At 34.5% G+C, this 21,707-nt stretch overlaps 1 protein-coding gene across 2 annotated transcripts in view; it reads right to left on the bottom strand.

The window, feature by feature from the left end:
• Positions 1-21,707, bottom strand: part of PRKC1_1 (Calcium-dependent protein kinase C) — a 52,123-nt gene that overhangs the window by 20,279 nt on the left and 10,137 nt on the right. For both annotated transcript variants that reach the window (XM_051211183.1, XM_051211185.1), the window contains exons 5-6: positions 10,192-10,351; positions 1,230-1,461 (exon numbers count right to left, since the gene is read on the bottom strand). In XM_051211183.1, coding sequence (XP_051071223.1) covers positions 1,230-1,461; positions 10,192-10,351 — 392 coding nt within the window. The remainder of the gene's footprint in view (positions 1-1,229; positions 1,462-10,191; positions 10,352-21,707) is intronic.

Genomic DNA, 21,707 nt, shown 5'->3' on the forward strand with positions numbered 1-21,707 from the left:
GTATGAATCACTGATTGCTGTTATAAGGGTGTAGAGCTAATAATCTTGTAAACGATTGGATGCTTGGGGAAGGGAAAATTTAGAATAATGATAATTATAACCACCTATTATTTAGTGATAGACATAATCGGAATTGCTAATATTACAATGGAGGCGGGAAATACTAAACAGAATACGTTCATATATATTTTTCACCAATGGGAAATCAATCGTGTAAATTGATTTTGACATCATACTTAATAAAATCTACATGTTTACACAAATATGGTATAAAATGAATTGTTTTTTGTAGATAAACGTCTTTATCTTCGTTAAAAACACGCCTCAGATGGTCCTAGCTGTGATCTAAATACATCATCAATGAAGAATTAGATTGCAGGGCAGTGGACTTAGAGCATGAACGTCCTAGACGTAGTAAGTAGATTTTGGTAAACAGTCATGTTCATCATAGAATATAAACTAAAGGTATTATACTGACTACTTTCATCAACGTAGATATCGAGGTATGTAAAAAGTGATATTTAGCATGTAAAGTAGGAAGAGAAAATCCTGCTCCGCTGATATCGGTTGGATCAACCGAATACTGTTACTAGTTCCTATACAAAGAGATACTTAAAACGATGTACATGAAGCACACCTTAATCATCTAGTTACATTGTTAGCTAAGCAGTGGAAAATCGTTAGAGTTGTTGCTTCTTTATGAAGATCAACGCTGCTGATGGTTTTCAGACAATTCAGCTAACGAAATTCTACGATGTGAACTCCAACCGAACGACCTACTATCCTGTATGAAATCACATGTCCCAGAAACTAATACTTCGATCAAAAAAGGCACCACAGATGAACACTGTTGTAATGATTCTGTATAGAGATGAAATCTGTATAAAATTACCAAAATTATCAAAGCATTTAGCAAAAGTATGTTATACAAGCCAATTTCAAACTTCCTGATAGTCCTCAGATAATCAGTTGGGAATCACTAAAGTATCTGATAGGTTTATATCAGGCAGAATTACACATGAAAAGTTAAAGTGGCTGTACACTAAAAGACCATAAGAAAATTTGTTATTCAGGCTATCAGTGTACTGAAATTTCTCGTTTTAATTAAAAGTGACACCTACATCCCGAAAACCAAAATACTGTAAAAAAGGCAAACGATTCATAACTAATGTAACTGAAGGCAAAAAGACATTGGTTTAACTTGGACATATTACGCAAATAAAACTTACTTCCATACGTTTACGCAATTCTAAAACAGCCGTGTTAAATTCATCAATACATGGTAATGAATAAAATTCACCCTCCTCTTGATTTAATAGTTTGTACCATGATGACACAGATTCTTTAATGATTTCACTAACCCCAAAGGAAAAAGAACCCATAAAATCATTTCGAGAAGTACGATCCCAATCCCAAACTTCAATTGAAAGACGCTTTGAATGATCGTCATCTGATATAGCACTTAAAAATCAATAAAAAAATAAATATAAAATCATGTAGAAAATCTTTAAATTTTACTTTAAAAAATGAATGCGTCTGCTCAGCAGTTTTAAATAATATAGATCGAAGAACCGATAAAGCAACTACGGAAAACATTTTAAAATGTGTTTGTTAAAAAGACAACAAAGGAAAACGGGATTTGAAACACCAAAGGACAATGGTGAAATTTCAAATCAGATGTGTAAACAATGATTTTTCACGGACTTTCAGATTTTCTAGGTATATTATTCTTATTCTATCTTCATTTTGGTTAGCTCGCTTAAAGTTTCACCTGTATCACGTAAATCTATTTTTCTAATAACTGGAATTTTACAGATAAATGATTTCTATTGTTAATTTGTTGTTTAAGGTAATAAGGTTAGTTAAGTTAGTTAGATGGAAATATATCTATGAGAAAAGCTTTTGTTTCATTTACTCATAAAATAGCAAACAATGGACTATAGTTCAGCTGTTTCTTTGTAGTTTTAGTAATTATACTGATATAAATAAATGTAGGTAATGTTTTTAAAGAATTAAATCTTCAATGTTTCAGTTTGCTAATATCATACACGGAATCGGAAGCATTATTTGCATCTAAAAACTGCTACAACCTAGTAAAACTCATTTAACCAAAAAGACAATAACACATCTGATATCAGTGAAACTAGCTAAGAGGCTTGCGTTATTCTACATCTAAAGAACATGTGTGATGATATAGATTTATTTTGATCAATAGAATGAGAATAATATAGGCTTACTTCGTAGCAATAAAAGGATTACCTGAATCATACCAAAACAATAGCAACCAGTTTGTAAGTAAAAGAGGTATTTTGAATTATCAAGATCCAGAATTACTTCTATAAAATTACCAAGAGGCTGGAACCGGACCTACATTGACTCACATTCTGTATTAATATACCATCATCTAGTAATTCTCAACAAAATTTACACCTATGCCTTCGTGTCCTAATTTAATTAACCTCTATCAGCCAATCTCAGGAGGTGCATTAGTAGGAAACCTTATTAAACATAATACATATCTTTTTTCAGCAAAACAGTATCTAAAGTGATAAAAGTTAAGTCATTTTCAAAATGCTAATCAATATATTGTACACAAATACTTAATCAACTAATTCTTTTAAGGCCTAATTACCCAAACTATCTTCGACGATTTAATTCAGTGAAGAACAGACTGATATTTTCAATGGCAGTATCGAATCCAAAATAAAAATATTGCCAAACTTTATTGATTGGATTCTAAGAAAAGGGTTTGAAAAAACGATCAGTAAAAGGCTGAATTACCAAATATTTATTCATACTAAAAAGTACATTTCTGTAAATTGCGCAAAGTCAGTGAGAAGAAATGCTTAAACGTAGCATTTCGGAGAGTATCATGATTAAAACAAGGTGTTTTAATATCACTAGTACCTTACCAATTATCCCCAGAATTACACCCCATCAAATAAATTACAACAGTATTGTTTGCGCAGTTAATGAAAACTAAGGGGAATGACATCATAAACCAGTGCTTTCAAAAATTTGAAACAAAAACATGAAACAACCAGTCATTTAATTGGTTAACTAACGTTTACGATATGTATAAAAGCCTTTCATATTATATTAACGTATCTGCAATTGGTTTACGCGAAATATAAATAAGCTAAAATGACTTTTGCTCGACACTTTGATTTAACTTGAAACCAAAATCGAATACAACCATTCGGATAAAAACAATACGTAAAACCCATGAAAAAAAGTATCATAACTCCATAAAACTCTATATACAAAAAATTAACATGTCTACAAATTTAATGATGATTTAACTCATTTCCATTTTCTTTTTAGAAAGAACTGAATTCTACGAATGTAAAATAATAATATAAGATCTTGGTGATAGGCTCACATCAACAATGGTAATACAAAAATTTAAAAGAAAAACAAGTAAATGTTCATTTAAATAAAATGAAAACCTGTCCAGTTTTCTTATCAACTATGAAATAGTAACAAACACAAAAATACTTACGTTTTTAGTTTACATTAAATAACCTAGCTATTTGCAACAACGAAGTTTGAATGTTTATGTTTGTTTTAATATTCTCAATCCTCAAACCAGCCTTCATTTTTAGTGTTGTAACATTGATAAAAAAGGAAACAATTTCGGTACAAATATTGGAAGTTCTTTATTATAACTTTCGTTACTGGGAAAACCATTGGAGAATTAGATGTCGAGAAGTAAGAGTTCCCGATACTAACCGGACATTTATTACTCTATAAAGTTTTCAGGGTTCTAGTACGAATAGGATTTCATTAAAAAGTATGCTGTTATCGTAAACAGTTGTAGTTTCTACGATTTCGACAAACTATATACGATTTACAATAGCTTTAACATGAAAAAGGGTTACATCACATCAAGTTAAATATATCAATACTTTTATTTTATAGATATAGATATATAAAGATAATATACTACTAATTATTATTAAAATGAAGATGAACAACTGAGTCCTACCAAGGACTGTATGATTCATTTTAAAATGTCAAAACATTAAATTAAGCTATTATAGTGGAAAAGTTCCCGACCGTTGTTGCTACCTTGACGTGGTGGTCGGGCTTGCCTATCGTGATGAAGCAACCGAGCTATACTGGCTGGAACAACCGTTCCTCAAGGTCCTACCATGTCAGACAGGTCGGTTGAAGAGCGGTAAGACTAAAAGCAACAAACCCAAGGTCCGAAGGCGAAGTCGTACTGCTGGCTGTACAGAGGTGTGACAGCAGTAAGGTGTTTCCCTCGGACAACCAGCATCTGCAGCGATGCTGCCTTCCCACAAGGAGGGGTTGGGTTAGAAAAGGTCGACCCTAAAAATGCGCACCTCACCTTACCTCACGGATTTCCGTCTCCGGCAGTAAGGCCCTTTGAAGAACGGAGCTAACACGTCAAAAACCTCCCACGAAAAGGCCGTGCGCGACCGGCCTCAGGCAGTTGTCCCTTGAGCACTGCGGTCACGCTCTCAGGTCACTGAGACCGCCTCTAATCCAATTTCCTTTTCGGGTACCTCCAGAAGAACCCTTCCACGGTGTGGGAAACCGGGAAGTGATAACCGCCCTCATACCTCTAACAGCACCCAAGACCACCGTATTCATAATCAACCTTCCTCTTCAATTCCTATTATTCCTCCTACATCGACTTTCAACCCTAAACTTCTTCCTTCGGCTTCCTCCTCAAGTGTCACCATAGCCAACGATTCTAGTGCTCAAAACTCTGTCCCAGGTCTACTGAAACCTCGCTCCAAACTACACATTGGAGCTTTCAACGTACGCACTCTATGTCAAATCGGTCAGCAGGCTTCCTTGGCTAAAACCCTAGAGTCTCTTTCCATTGATGTATGCTGTGTCTCCGAAACACGCATACAGGATTCCAGTGTGGTCATTCACTTGACCTCACCTCGGCAAAACGGAGAGCCAACGAGATACACCCTCCGTGTATCTGGTGACCCGATGGCCAGTTCTCGTGGACTGGCAGGTGTAGGCATAGCACTAAGCATGAGGGCGGAACAAGCACTGCTAGAGTGGATCCCCGTCAACAGTCGTCTATGTGCTGTTCGGCTAAACGGCTCCGTAAAAAACTCGGAAGGATAGGGACACACGTCGTTGCCTTTTCGTCGTTTCTGCCTACGCTCCCACTGACTGCAGCTCAGAAGATGTGAAAGATGAATTTTACAGAAAGCCTTCTGAACTTCTTCAGAAAGCTAAACGCTCAGACATAGTACTCGTTGCAGGTGACTTTAATGCTCAGATAGGTAGCTTAAACCAAACAGAAAGGCATTTAGGTGGATATTTTAGCATTCCGGCACAGCGAACAGATAATGGTGATCGTCTGCTGCAACTTTGCTCAGGCAATCGTTTATTTTTAACAAGCGCGAATTTTAAGCATAAGGAGAGACATCGTCTAACGTGGTGACCGCCTGCACCAAACCAACGATGGACTCAAATAGACCATATTGCCATCAGTCATCGTTGGGGAGGGTCGGTAGAAGATTGTCGCTCATTCTGGAGTACCTGCCTGGACTCCGACCACGCCCTAATACGGGCACGCATCTGCTTGCGCCTCACTAGACGCAAAAAAGCCACAGTAAAAAGACCCATTACAACCGAACTGAGTAGCGAGGAAACCAAAAGTAGGTTCCACGAACAACTGAGGTCACGATTAGGTAGTTCTGAAGACGAGGCTGACCCAGATGTTGCTTGGAATGAAATACAAGCAGCTGTGGAAGCAGCAGTGACATATATTAGCGACTTAAACCACAGAGTTTCAAAGAACCAGTGGATTTTTTCAAAGTCCATCACACTGATGGATTCTCGTAAACTCGTCCCATCAGGTTCTGAACATGATGAAGAACGACAACAAATCAGATCTAGGTTAAGAAAAAGTCTAAGAAACGACCGTGAGCAGTGGTAGGCAACGAAAGCAAAAGAGATGGAAAAGGCGGCGACTATAGGGAACACAAGACAGCTTTACAGACTAATAAAAGAAACTGGAATTAATAAGTCAAGTGTAAGTGAGATTATATCGGAAAAAGACGATACACACATCTGCTCCCAGTCCAGGCGTTTAGAACGATGGGCGGAACATTTCAGAGAACAGTTCAGCTGGCCTTCAGCTACTCTACAACTACCCTCCATTCCCAGACAGTGTGAATGGAACATTGAAGTAGGTCCCCCAACTCTTGCTGAAGTTCAAAAGGCTATAGTTAATCTGAAACGAGGAAGGGCAGCTGGTCCAGATGGATTGGCTCCAGAGGTCTTTAAGGATGGTGGTCCAATTTTAGCGATTAGGTTGACTAATATTTTAGCTAAAACCTGGGAGTTAGACGTTATTCCATCTAACTGGTCACAATCACTTATCGTCCCAATATATAAGAAAGGGTCAAAATCATCCTGTGACAACCACAGAGGGATTAGTTTAACTAATATAATATAATATAATATAATATAATATAACTAGCCCCGATAATTATCAGACGCCTAACTAAGACTCGTGAACTGCAAACACGAGAAAATCAGGCTGGCTTCAGACCTGGTCGTGGCTGCATCGACCACATATTCACCATTCGCCAGATTCTAGAACACAGACATACTTATCGGCGTCCGACAATGGTGGTCTTTCTCGACTTAAAAGCAGCATTTGACTCGGTAGACCGCGAGATTCTGTGGCAGTGTCTGTCATTGAAAGGCGTACCCCAGAAGTACATAAACCTTGTAAAGGCTCTTTACTCGAACACTACTAGTCGAGTCAGAGCTTATGGCGAACTGTCATCTACTTTTGCAACCTCAAGTGGTGTCCGTCAAGGCTATCCACTTTCCCCATTTTTGTTTAACTTCATCATAGATCTACTGATGGAAATAACATTCTCGTCGACTGAGTTCTCGGGTATTGATCTCCATCCAGGAGGTCCACTTATCGACTTAGAATACGCAGATGACATAGTCCTGTTTGGTGAAGACGCTGATAAAATGCAGAGTCTTCTGGTAGTACTGAGCAACAATGCCAGGATGTTTGGAATGCGCTTCTCTCCCTCTAAATGCAAGTTATTGCTTCAGGACTGGTCTGCGTTAACACCCGAACTAAGGATAGGGAGTGAAGTAGTCGAACGCGTTGACAACTTCACTTATCTTGGAAGTCTGATCAGCCCTAATGGGTTGGTATCGGATGAAATCTCAGCACGGATTCGAAAAGCTCGATTGGCTTTTGCCAACTTGCGTCACCTATGGCGAAGGCGAGATATCCGTCTATCAATAAAAGGACGAGTATACTGCGCGGTAGTCCGTTCTGTTTTAATTTACGGCAGCGAAACATGGCCATTAAGAGTAGAAGACACTCGTAAGCTATTAGTATTTGACCACAGATGCCTTAGAAATATTGCTGGCGTCTGCTGGGATCACCGGGTAAGTAGTAGTGAGGTTAGACGCAGGGTATTAGGGAATGATGGTAAATCAGTCGATGAGGTTATGAATCTTCATCGACTGAGATGGTTGGGCCACGTGTTACGTATGCCTGAACACCGATTACCACGACGTGCAATGTTATCCGGTATTGGAAATGGTTGGAAGAAAGTTAGGGGTGGCCAAACCAAAACGTGGCATCAGTGCTTGAAGTCACTAACTTCTAGTCTGAGCCATGTTGGTAGATGCAGACTACTTGGTTGGGGTATGCGTGACTATCGTAACCAATGGTTGGAGACTCTTGGTGACATGGCTCAGAATCGATCACAATGGCGTCGGTGTATACACTCCCTGTCTTCCCTTAAACTAAGAGATTAAAATCGCTTCATATATTTCTTTCTACGAACCAATTCTTTCTTCTTGTACTATATCTCTATATGCAATCCTTCTCCTACATATTACTACCTTTGACCTAACCACTGCTATGAATCCGGTGTTCATCTTGTTGTGCTGATGCGGTATGGCAACCTGGACCGATGCACATATGTGCCTGGTCCTACGTTGTAGCTGACTGACTGACTGACTGAGTGGAAAAGTTTAATTTCAAAGTGACTATCGATTAAATGAAGATTTAGATGGTGCGTTAAGAGCCTAAAATAACCCAACAAACTGTAGTGGCTGTTTTTTGTAACTCTGATCTCATGATCGTTGGTTTTCAAGGAATCCCAATTTTCAGTGTAAGTGGGATACAAATCATTGTTTTAAGCAGACAGGCCATATAAATATCATTGTTTAAAAGAATTAATAGACGATTGCTATTGCTTCTGTGCGACGTAGTTGCACTGAGACGACCACGTGTACGTATACATTTGGATAAATGCAAATTGTCTTGGATACCAGTTATATGATAATATCAAGAGTTTATTCGAAAAAATCGCTATAAAGTTAAAGGAATTGTGAGGAAGGTCCACGGGTGAACTCGAGGAAGCTCTAAGAAGCTCAGAAAGAGCCTATGATATTTCATCCAATCATGTTCTGGGAGAATATTCCGGAATCCACGCATATAACTTCCCTATCGGACAAATGCTAATAACCCCTTATATGCAGATTGGAGGACTATAATGGTGATTTCGTTCTTACTAAAAACTATAAATATCTGACATTTTTGTACCATAATTGAAACTGTTTGGAATAGCATTCCTTCCACTTGTCTTCTATCTTCTCATTTGCGACTTGAGAGTGTTCTAGCGTTCGAGAACTTCACATAAAGTAACTACCCCAGTAGTAGCAATAATTATAATAAATGGTAGTTTACTTAGGTTCAAATAGCACATTCAACACGGCATGATTAGGTGTCATTTACACTATAAATATCTAAATCATAAATCCACCTTGTGAAAATAGAGGAGACAGCTGTTAACGTGAATAGAATAAATACGAATTAATGCGATTAAAAATGGAGAGTTTTGTACTAGGTCATTAAAATAAGGACGATGAGTTACTTACAGTTTAAACGAATATTTCAGTGAAGAGAACTTTATTTGTTAAATCTTTGACTTTCAAGAAACTATTCAATCGCATATGTACGAAATATTTACTGCGGTGAAAAGAGTGCTTGATGGTATGAATGCTTATAGTGAGTGCAATTCGCTCGTATTAACAAATAAAATGTATTACTCAGAGAATCATTCAAACCGATTTGACAAGATAAGAATACCATAGAATGAAGATCAAAGACACAACGATTAAGTGTAAAACTATGGTGGGATGGTTTTCCTAAGTGGGCTACTGTAAGAATGACAGTTGATTAGAGATAAGATACCAAATTTAAAAATTCTACTTGAGAATGTTATAATGAAATGAATTTACGAAGAAAAGACTTTATGTGACTGTTATGTTTGAAGAGGTTACGAGTTCACTTAGTCTGAGAACGGAACGAACACTCTGTGACATGATGACAGATAGGCTGGTTATTCCGATGCGTCCCAACCCGCTAACTAGAGAGAGAAGTCCATGGTCGGAATTAGGAAATATATTCCACAAGCAGCCAGGAGCACGAACAGCCACGACGACCCTACTCGAAAATACACTTATATATATATATATATATATATATATATATATATATATATATATATTGATTTGTACATTCATTTTGATTAATAATTAGAATGAAAATATTTAGTTATTCCATGTTGTATATCCATGCTGAGCATAATTCATGTGAATTAAATACAAGAATATCGTATATTATACAGAATAAAATACTAAACGGGTAAACAACTATACTAAATAATTATCACATTGAATGAAAACGGAATTAATATTGAACAAAAATCATAATAAATAAATTCATCTCAATTTGACTTTTCATCCCGTTAGATCAGTGACTTAAAGACGAAAAAGGACAAAAATAAACATCTGAAAAGATACACAGTTATGGAGGAATATTAGTTCTATCATAGAATAAACTATCGTATAAACTGTTTCTAAATGCACAAATCTAAGTTTAAAGTGCATATAGCCAATGTTTATGCGGTCCATAGATGTATGTGTAAAATAAATTGACTAGCCATTCTTATTGATGTCTAAGTCTCACGAGCCAAAAGTCGAATATGAGCCAAAATCAAGTGTTTTTAAAAATGAATCAGTTTATTTTTTATGACGAAATTGCATGAAATCTAAAATACGTTTTCAAAACAATCAAAACTTTAGTGAAAACAGACAAAATATCACAATGAACTTAATAGTAGATTCAAGAGATGATCTTACAGGTAAAACGTCTCATTCCACACAGGATTTAGTGTAGATCGACAGACTTTTGTTTTCAGCTTGGATTTACCACCCTCGTCACTGGGCAGCAGTTTGATTTTCACATACGGATCTGCTAGACCATTTGGATCCATTGGAACAAGATTTTTAGCTTCGAAAACTATAATTAAAGAAAAAGAAAAATATATTCCAAATATATGTCCATAGTGTGAAGTGTCAAAATGAAAACTGTTACTCAAACTTTTTACTTCATTCTTAGAAATGCTTTAGTACTCAAATAAAATAATCCAACAAAGTCCCGCTGAAGATTATCGTACGCCTCGATGAACCAGTACTAAATTTGAAATTCTTAGTTGTTAGTATCAGGTCTAAGGTTCATGTTTCATTGGAGATAAAAAGAGTAGAAATAAATGCTTTTGGTTTTTTATGGGGATTCAATCGACAAAACCATACAATAAAAGTATTTGCGAATCCTTAAACTAGAGTTCCAAATCAGAGAGCAGACAGTTCGAAAATTTCTCGGGACTAAGATCATGTAGTTAAATGTAAAAATTTACACGTCCTGATCGGAAAAGAATAGCTGTTACTAATATATGCAAATAACAGCAGTTTACAAGAAAAATATGATATGAATATGTCTCGTCAATCTTTAAGACATATAGTTTGTGTCAGGTAAAGTGATATTAATAATATATGGTTCTAAACAAAAAGTGAATGTGAATCAGGTGCTCTAGCCACTAAGCCATTGTTCTACATGTCTTACACTAAACAGAAAACAAATTTGTAGTATTGTTTTTATAATTAAAAGTGAGCTATTTTTATTCAGCTCTAATAACAGTATTAAAAATCTATTTGATTAGAGAGAAATGGATAGATCAATAAATGTTCATTAAATAGTTTGCATGAAAAGATTATGCATATCTTTGATAACAGTGTGATCGAACGAACTATAGTTTAATTCACATGATGAACATAAAAGTTGATACTGTTCTTGCAAGTCACAGATTTATTAAAATGAAATAGTTGGGAGACATTTTGATACTAGTCAGTTTCGGAATTAACTGCATCGTGTTGAACTCTCTAAAAATATAAGAAGGAAAAAAACATATTTGTGGTCAGATCTTGCTAAGTTTCTTATCACCGATATAAATGCAAATAAAAATTTTCATTCACACTGTTATGACGTTTTCATTTCAACTGATACAACGTGGCCATGCAAAAGAAAGTTGACACCATATTTTAAATCTTGATATTGACTGACTTTTGAAGATTGCCCTCTATGAAAAATAATGATCAGAGTTGAAGATAGCATATAAATATTCAAAATGAAAAGGTATCTAGATAGCTTTTCAATTAAATTCGGTGGTTTATTAAGTTATCCAGATTTCTATACACTCGTTGATAATGAACAATAGTAAAAGAGATTCTGTGACTTAATTATTGAAAACTTAGTAACTGTTTTCTGTAACAAAAACTAGTTTGATGTTTTCACATATTTTTCGACGAACCAGCTAGTTATCCTCAGTTGATAGAGTAAAATAAATCAGACAAACATTCAATATTATAAATTAGGCGGTTTCATGATTAGTAAACATAAAAATGTGATTCTCGCAATACTGCCTACAGGGAAATGATAACAGATAGACAAATACATAAATATATATATGCATATAGTAGCAATAAAGAGAGGAGATTTATAATTGTTCATATTATATCTTCATTTCATATTAATATAAAAACCAGAAATAGAAAAGACGGCAAACAACAGTTAAAATAATCAAATTAACAATAGTATCGAATTAAAACAAACAACCTAAAGGACTGAGAAAACAGATAATGAGAAATATATATCATTAGACTGTTGAAAAATTCAAAGGAAACCCAGAACACATGAATTCGTCCCACTGTAAGTAATTTAAAGCATCAAAGCAATAATTAGATGTACGCGGTGTATTCAAACTGATCCCAAATGTTGATAGGCGATTTTTCAACCCTTCAGTTATTCATTAGCAGCCTAAAAATTAGCAACTTGTCATTCCATTGTCTGGTGCATCAGTATAAATAATAACATAAATAGCTGTTGTTTAATGAGTTTAAGTGACCAGTAGGCATCCTCAAGAAGTTTCATCTTGTCCATTTAGATACACTAGACACATATCATATTACGACCGCTAAAACTCGGGCGCAGTTATTCAGATAGTCGAATTCCATAAATAAAATAGTTTTTGAGTTGTAAAAACAGACACAGAGATTTTTATTACCGTAAATAATTGTAACTCTACCTGTAGCCCTTCAAGAGTTACTGCCGATCCAAAGCCCGGGTAAAGGAGGAGGGTTGGTCATGCTAAAAAACGCCAACCTGATTAAACAAATTAAAGCATTTGAACTCTGCCCTGGGAGTTGAAAGAAGAATTATGACGCCTCGTGATGAAAGCCAAGATTCTTCGGAAGTCACGAAGCCGATGCCCCTTCTAAAAACTAGAGCAACAATTTACGTAGGTACATAGAACGTCCGGACAAAGTGCAGGACCGCGATGACCAGTCAAATAGTTACGGAAATGAGGAGATACAACTTGGCAGTACCCCGAATCGGCGAAACTCATTGGACCTAAGCTGTACAGCAAGGGCTAGATATGGGAGAGATGCTTCTGTACTCCGGTCACGAAGAGGAAAATGCTCCACACACTCAGGGAGTTGCTTTGATGCTGTTCAAAGAATCACGTGATGAACTTATGGGATGAGAATCTCACGGATCTAGGATCATCAAAGCATTCTTCGAAACAAAGAAGGAGGGAATCACGATGAAGCTATTCATTATTATGCACCCAACAATGATATTATTCAACAACTTGGTTATAAGTGGCACAATATTCCCACACAAAGCTATATGGGTCTCACCAGACCACACCATAGAGAACCAAGTAGATCATATCTTCATCAATAAAAAATTCAAAAGGCCAATGGAAGATGTGAGAACCAAGAGAGGAGCTGACATAGCTTCAGATCACCACCTGGTGCTTGCCAAGATGAAACTGAAGCTAAAGGAACAATGGACAACTAGACAAACAGCATTAGAAAGGTTCAATACAGCCTTACTTCGAGGTACTGACAAACTCACTGATTTCAAGGTAGCTTTTAGCAACAGATTCCAAGCCTTACATTATCTACTGGAAGAAGAAGAAACTACTGGAAAGAGATCAAAGAGGCATTAACTTAAACGTGCTGGGAGGTGCTGGGCCGCAACAAGCATTATCATAAGGAATAGACCTCTATCGAAAGGAAGAACAAAAAGACAGCAATTAAAAACAGCCGGACAAGAAAAAAGAAATTCAAGGCACAAGCCGAATAAGTTGAAGCAAACAAGCAGGTGAAGAGGAGCATCAGAGTCGAAAGACAGAGATACGTAGAAGACTTAGCAACGACAGGGAAAAGGCTGAAAGAGAAGGAGATATGAGAGAGCTATATGACACAACGAAGAAACTAGCAGGGAAATATAGGAAACCAGAGAGACCGGTTAAGGACAAAGAAGGCAAGACAATCACTGAGATTCGAGAACAGGGGAACAGATGGGTAGAATACTTCGAAAAGCTATTAAATAGGCCAGTTTCCTTGAATCCACCGGACATTGAAGCAACACCTACGGACTTTTCAATTGATGTCACTCCACCAACGATGGGTGAAATCAGGTTGGCTGTCAAATAAATCAAGAGCGACAAAGCAGCGGGACCAGACAACAGTCCAGCAGAGGCACTGAAAACAGACGTAGCAGTAACTGCAAAGATACTTCACATTCTCTTCAGCAAGATTTGGGATGAAGAACAAGTACCAACAGACTGGAAAGAAGGACACCTCATCAAGATACCAAAGAAAAGAGATCTGAGCAAATGTGATAACTACAGAGGCATCACACTACTGTCAGTACCAGGAAATGTTTTCAACAGTGTTGCTGAACCAAATGAAAGACTCAGTAAACGCACAACTGCGTCACAAGGCAACCCCCCACTTAGAATCCTCAAGGCTAAAGGAGAAGAGGAAGATCAAAGAACACATTATGCCGAGAAATGGAGACAGACATGAGAAGAATGAACAACAATTGGATAGAACTAGGAAGGAAGACCCAGGACAGAGTGGGTTGGAGAATGTTGGTCGATGGCCTATGCCCCATTGTGGGCAACAGGTGCAAGTAAGTAAGTAATATATTTTTGTAAATAAACTGTGAAAGTAGGATTAATAATATTATGAGAAATACTACTGTGTCGGGATCTAAAAGAGATGGTTACGTCAAGTACTTGAAGGTGACTCAAGTACTAATGTATCGAAACAAAGGACTAATTAGGCTAGCGGTCAAACTTAGTAATCATAAAACTTTATTATTAATAAAAACTCAGCATTCCAACTTCATAAAAAATGCAAAATGCATAGATAGGATTGGGTCACATTCCACTGTTTCGCAATTTACACGTACATGGTGATATGCAAACATAATTAGCAACAATCACAACTTACAAATAAATACATAGATTGAACAATTTTGAATTAAAATAAATCAAGAGAAAAATAAGGTTATGTGTGGCATACTAAAAAACAAGTTTTAAATGAAGATGACTAGAGATATAAATATCTTGCTCACGAACGGACATTCAGAGTAATAGTTTTATTCTAGATTTGTGAAGCAGTGGCTCAGCGGTCACAGGGTAGTATTGCTGCCTTCCACATAAACAGAATTTCAAAGTCAAGTACATAAAACTTGTACTTATGAAATGATTTCTAGAATTATATTTGTACAAGACAAAACCTTTATATTTATGGACTTTATTCTTTAAATTTGTATCTCTGATATTTGTATGGTAGAATACATATGAAGATCAAAATAAAATTTGATTAGACTTCGTTCATGATCTGAATGAACAAACAAAGTAGAACCTGAAGAGAATTTATCGAAAAGAGTATTCTTCGTTCAAAGACTAGTCTTTTAATATGACGATTAAACAAAGTTCTGTTAATAACTATGTAGAAGATATTAGATATAGAATTATATTTGCTTTAATCTTAGTGACTTCATTATCGATTATGTCTGTTTTTTGATGATCTAAACTAGTGAACCATATTCATTTTGCACATAATCATACGCAGGTGATATAATACCATTATATATATATATATATATATATATATATATATATATATATATATATATATAGAGAGAGAGAGAGAGAGAAAGGGATGGAGTAAAAAAATAGTACTTAAAGATGGGAAGTTTTGATTAATTCCTTTAAACAATTATGATGGAACGAAGCAAATCGATATGAAAATGGAACAAAATAAAGGAGGGATAATGCTGAGCTTACGTATCGCCTGTAGAAGTTAACTCTTTACTAAGTTCAGGAACTTAATGGTGGTACTCGAAGTAAGCTTTCTTTTACTTAGTACAAATAAAGTCAGCTTTAACTGATAGTTTATCTCAGATATCAGTATAAACATTACTTTCAAATCAAACCGTCTGGGATGAAAATAAACTCCTAATTTTAGCGCTAACATCCTGAATTACAGTTTCAGTTAGGATGATTGTTTTTTACTGCTCTCAATACTGCTTTAAACTGCTGAACAAAATATCTTGAAGAAACTTCTACATAAGGATAGAACATTTCCAAAAGCGAAATTCGGTTCATTCAGCTATTAACAATAGAATAGTTTTTTTAAAAAGCTTCTGAGATTGAATTCAGTCAAGTAACTGAACAAAGAGCTTGAGACATCAAACAAGATTTAGACGTCGAAAGGTGAATGGACATTTTACGTTAACTAATAGTTTTAGGATATCACGTTATCAACTTTAAAAAATGTTGACAATAATTGGCAAAGAGAAATAATCATGAGCTTTACTGTTAAATTATATTTTAATTCAAGACAGGAATATTGTACTATCAAATATGTGTTTTATAAGCGTTGCTACTTGAAGTAGAGTTTTTGTGCCATTAAAAAGTGAAAACAAGAGTCAGAATAACACGGTTCCAAACAATCCAAAACTGTTTTGTTCCACTAAAAGCATATTCATCAAGTTTTTGAACAGTTGACACATCAGAGATTTCGGTGATAAAAATAAAACATCTCAATGTTCATGTTTCAGAAAACAGATAAACTTAATATCAGGGTTTGAACACTAATGAATCGTGAGTTTTTTTCAGTCTCAATCATCATTCCCATATCAGTGGTAAGAATTGTCATATTCTAAACTATGTTCAATACGCTAAATTATTTTATTTAAGTATATTAAGTAAAACAACTTTAAACAAAGAATAACTTTACAGCCATAAATTGAACGACAAAAAACATCAAACATGTTAATTGACTGTTGTGAATGTTACTGTATTTCATTGATGGAAATAATTAGATAATATATATGAAACGATAAAGAAAAAAGAACCTAAATAAGCATTCACAAATAAAGGGAAATAGTTGTGTATTCTACATGTGGACATGAAGTTTGGCCAACACCTGCATTGAAAAAAGAAAAGCACAAAAATGATAGGGAAATAAAAGCAGTAATTAGACCACACACGCACAATTCACGAACTTATAGTCTGAATTGAATGCACGTTAACAAGACACAGATGTTCATTATGAATAATGATCTCATTATGAAAGATTTAAGAGTAAGTACAACTGTTGAAATAATTCATTTATACTCATCTACTCAAAAATCTCACTTATCGGTACAGAGAAAGAAATAATTTACACGATAAAATCCCTTTTTTTTAATACTTTACTGGTGAATTCAAAGTTATAGACCTATGAAATAGAACAAATGCAAGCTACCTATAATTATTAATGTTTGAACACTGCTACATGGAAATAACGACTGGTATAGTGTACAGCTATCACCAACAGTTTTCATGAAATCTAATTGGTTGGCAAGTATAAACTGTATTCTACATATGTTCTTCCTCGATATAAGAAAATAAGCTTTGTAGCAGTCGCAGTCACAATAACAAGAACCCTGTGTTATATTTACGGTTGTATACAGAAACTTCCGTCTAGGTATCGCTAGTATGTAACTACTGAGCATATCAGTCTATTTAGATACAGTTTGCCGTTGAGTAGCACCTGAAAGAAAATTTTGATTCAGGACTTCCAATCGATTACTTCCAACCATTTAGCACTTAAACCTATTTCAAATAACACTAGTGAAAGTTCAAATCATGTGACCAATGAAACAGCCAACATCTACTTGTTATTCGTCAATGATCTCGTATTTTGTTATACAAAAATACTTAAAGTCGACGTTACAGTCCACTTATTTAATGTTTAACGCCTAAAGGTTATTTCAAACAGTACCCTAATATTTTAGTTTAAACTAGTAAAGTTACACTTCCAATGTTTTTAACATGATAAGTGTTTGCATTTTCCATCTGTGGAAGTTAAAGTATGCAACCGAGTAGATCGATTCGACGTTACCATTTATTCACAAGTCCTAGTGAAGTTGTGTCGCAGCTAACAACAGAGCTTGGAATGTGCGTTTTGTCCTAATTTGGAAAACCTCAGCTGAATGCACATATATCCTGCTCTAGACGTTCACACTAAGACTCAAACACAACACGCGTCGCTTCAAAAGTCATCACGTGATCCTTTAATTTCTCAAGTTAAGATATCCACTTGTTTTTTTCAATGAGTGTGATTACCAGTATAATTCAAAAGGGTTTGTATTATCCCTTTATTAATGTTCAGGACAGAATTGCGACCAGTCTCTATTAGTATATATGTATCCAGTGGTGGCCACAATTGGAATTTACGAATAGTACTTACTGATATAACTTACTGACAGCTTTTGTTTTCAAATTTATTACTTGTCTTAAAAGTAGAATTCTTACGAATTATATCCAACCATACATTATGAAAAGATAAATGATTGTCATATTGATCATACATGCAAAATGGTTGAAGAAACATTGACAGGGATAGAAAATTAAAACGGTTGTTTGTATACATTTAGAAATAACTTTTTCTGAAGAAAAGATAACTACATGACCAGATTTTGTGAAGGAAAGAACCACAGTGAAATGAATAAAACAAACTTGTGCACTAAAAATCCAGAACGTACATGAATTATCCTTCAACGAAAATTCATTGTCGATTTCAATAGAAATACAATGTAAAGCAGTGGCTCAGTATGTTTGGTAGAAAGATTATTTAAGCCATTCATAAAAAGCTATGAATGATTTTCAAAACCCACTGAGATTGAGTTCTAGTCTCCAACAAGTAGGAAATATTGAAAGACAAAAGCTAAAGTACATAGAGGTATGTACAAAAGATTTTTTTCTCTTCTTCTACTACAAACAATTTATTCCCAGTAGAACGTTTCGTATCATAATACTTTCATAAATAATAAGACGGAGGAAATTTAAACAATAAAAGTACATACTACTATTCAGGGTGGTAGTAGTAGTAGCAGTAGAAAGATAAGACAAAGAAAATGATAAGATTGAAATAAATACACGGTTACTGACTACATATAAGTCTGTTAGTTGTGTTGACATTATTTTAAAACTTACGGATTTTATTGTGATGCCTGATAATACGGAGTCTGTTTGCTACAATACGACCAATGAATTATTAAACAATTTATAAATTAAAATAGTAATTTAATTAGAAAGATAACGAGTCTATACGGTTGTCTCAGTAACACAAATATACTAATTAGTGATGAAACAGAGGAAAAATCTCTTACATTTGAAAGCTATTACGATTGGTTAGTCAGTGACCAAATGAGTACAGAGTGGTTGCTGTGCTATTTTTCGATTACTGTTACCAAAATGATGCAAAGTAAACTATGAAACACCAGAACATTCAACAAACCATTCTTAGGACTGAAATGATCCACTAATTATTAATAACTCAATATGATATTTTTTTATTTTTATGTAATTTTATACAACCATCAGTGTTTGTCAAAATCAGTGAGCTTAGTGCAATGAACAACAACAATGTATGTAAGTGTATTCCAGTCAGCCAAGTATTGGCTTCCCAACTTAATAAATAGTCTAATGTAGATATGTATCAAATTTTACTGAAAACCTTGTGAATAACACATTTCGAAGTAGAAAGCTTCTAGAAAAATCAAAGATCTGCCCAATGACTAATTCTGCTGCGTTTTTATTATTTCGTTACTTCCAAACTCAACATTCAATATGTTTAGACGAAGGTGAATGACGGCAAACATTCGAAATAGATCTAAAGTGCTTAAAAAACAGTAACTGTCTTTCAATTGTCTGATACAACATTTCGTCAAAATTGTAGACATGTAATTTCTAGAGTGCTCCTTACTCAGAATTCAAAATTTTTTTTACCAATAACTTTGATTATTAACTTTTAATCTGTGTACGTGTAATATTGCTTGTTGTATCTAAATAGAACCTAATCGCAACTGTATGTGATACAAATGTGTCCAGATGTCAGTGACGTTAAAATGTTGAATGAAAAACAGTTGTTTATGAAAATCTAAAATTGGTACTGTTCAAGGTTATATCATAGTGTGAAGTACTAGAATATAAATTCACTTCTTATGAATGTTGAACATACCCACTTTAGCCAAAAACAAAATCTTGACCGCGCGTCTAATCATGATTTGGGTATACTAGACAATAAGGGATAATGAATAGAAACATAGAGCCATTTACAAATAATATGAATGTAAGGCCTGATTCATTTTCGTGAATGACCAGTGAACAAAAATATACTAATAACTTTTCTAGATCCATTCAGCTGGTTTAGTGTAAAAGATAAATACATATAATAACGTCTTACCACATTTCATATTTCTTAACCAACCAAGCGATTAAAACACTTTTGTATTTCACGGTCAAATACAATCAGCAAGAAGCCATGAATCTAAAATTTTCGATTATTCATACTCAATTTTTAAATGTTATTCAAACCACGAAGAAACCAAAACTGTCAAAAGGATTTAAACTTAAATTACTCAATGCCAAAGTTATGTTGCACTCGCCTCTTGTAAAGCTGCGTCGTTTCAAACATCTATCGCTGGATAGTCCCCTAATGTAGGGCAACTTATATGAATCCCATACATACAGTTAATATTTTCACCAAATAAGAACTATATTTTATTATTTCACAAAATTATATTGTTTAAGAACCTTTTAAAATTTTCTATTTTGTTTATTTTCACTGGAATTCAGTATAATTTTGTCCATACCATAATTTTATAAAAGAAGTCATACTTATACAACTTCATAGTTAGTTGAATCCAACTGACAAGAACAGAAGTGTATCAAATATAACATATAACTGTGAAGGTGAAACGAAAGAGTATAGCTACATTTCATTCATAGTATGCGTGTTTACGTAAATAGATGTGAAAGAAATTTAGTGTTAATAAAAACATAGTTGTTTTTTTTATTTTAAAAACAACAATCGTAAACTTGATCATCAAATTACATAGTGAATTGGTTTTTAACTAAAATCAATTTATATTGTGTAACTTTAAGAAAAAAAGGTTTAGACAACTGTTCAATATAACATTGAATGAGCTAGACAATCCAAATTAAAATAAAATAAAAACAGTCAAAGGTAATTACAGTAACAACAACTAAAGTCATACATTATTGTTACGCTGAAAATATCAAACTAGGAAATGATTAACTTTGAAAATGGGAAATTTCATCTTTTGTTGATAGTGAACATTATTCAACTTGAATGTGATCAACTACATTTCTTAGATTAATAACTTAAAGGAAGCAACCATATGAAGTTAATAAATTTATAGTCGATGAAAAGAGGTAATAAATTTGATAGAAATAGGAGCTTTAATTTATTAAACTTGAATAAAAGTTGTACCTCGAATAAAATTATCAGCTTCATATTACCAATAAGCACGATAGAATGTGGAGTATTGAAAATCATCATTATTATATATAAGTAGTAATGCTTGTCATCAAACTGCTTGAACAGTGACCATAAAAAAATCTGACAAAAACTACTAAACAACCTACCTGGATTTCATGAGTTGGTAACCTTTAGAAATGCTATTACTAGTTGGTGTTACAGCCATCAATAAGATTTTAATTCTAGAGGACATTTAGAAACATTCTTCCTAAAGATCTTAAATGAATACTGAGAGTTTACTGGATGACCGGTATACGGCTTAATAATTTATGAGCTATTTACAACTACACATGTAGACTTTTAGTCATTTAAATGAGGAATCTGATCCATTCACTACTGAAATCTCTACAAACAGAGTTCACAGTTGAAGCGTTATATCCAGTTCTACGCCCATATATATATATATATATATATATATATATATATATATATATATATATATCCTATGAAATATACTTAGAGAAATTCACAAAATAACCTGAATCAAGTTAGCATAGTCCAATTGTCCAGTATGCATGTATATATAAATAGTCATATATTACAAAAGTTGAATCCTGTCCGAGCATTAAAAGATGTTAATTAATCAAAATTAAAAGATTTTTAACTTAGAAAAACGAAAT

Source organism: Schistosoma haematobium, chromosome ZW (assembly GCF_000699445.3).
Source record: "Schistosoma haematobium chromosome ZW, whole genome shotgun sequence".
In the NCBI taxonomy this organism is placed as follows: Eukaryota; Metazoa; Platyhelminthes; class Trematoda; order Strigeidida; family Schistosomatidae; genus Schistosoma; species Schistosoma haematobium.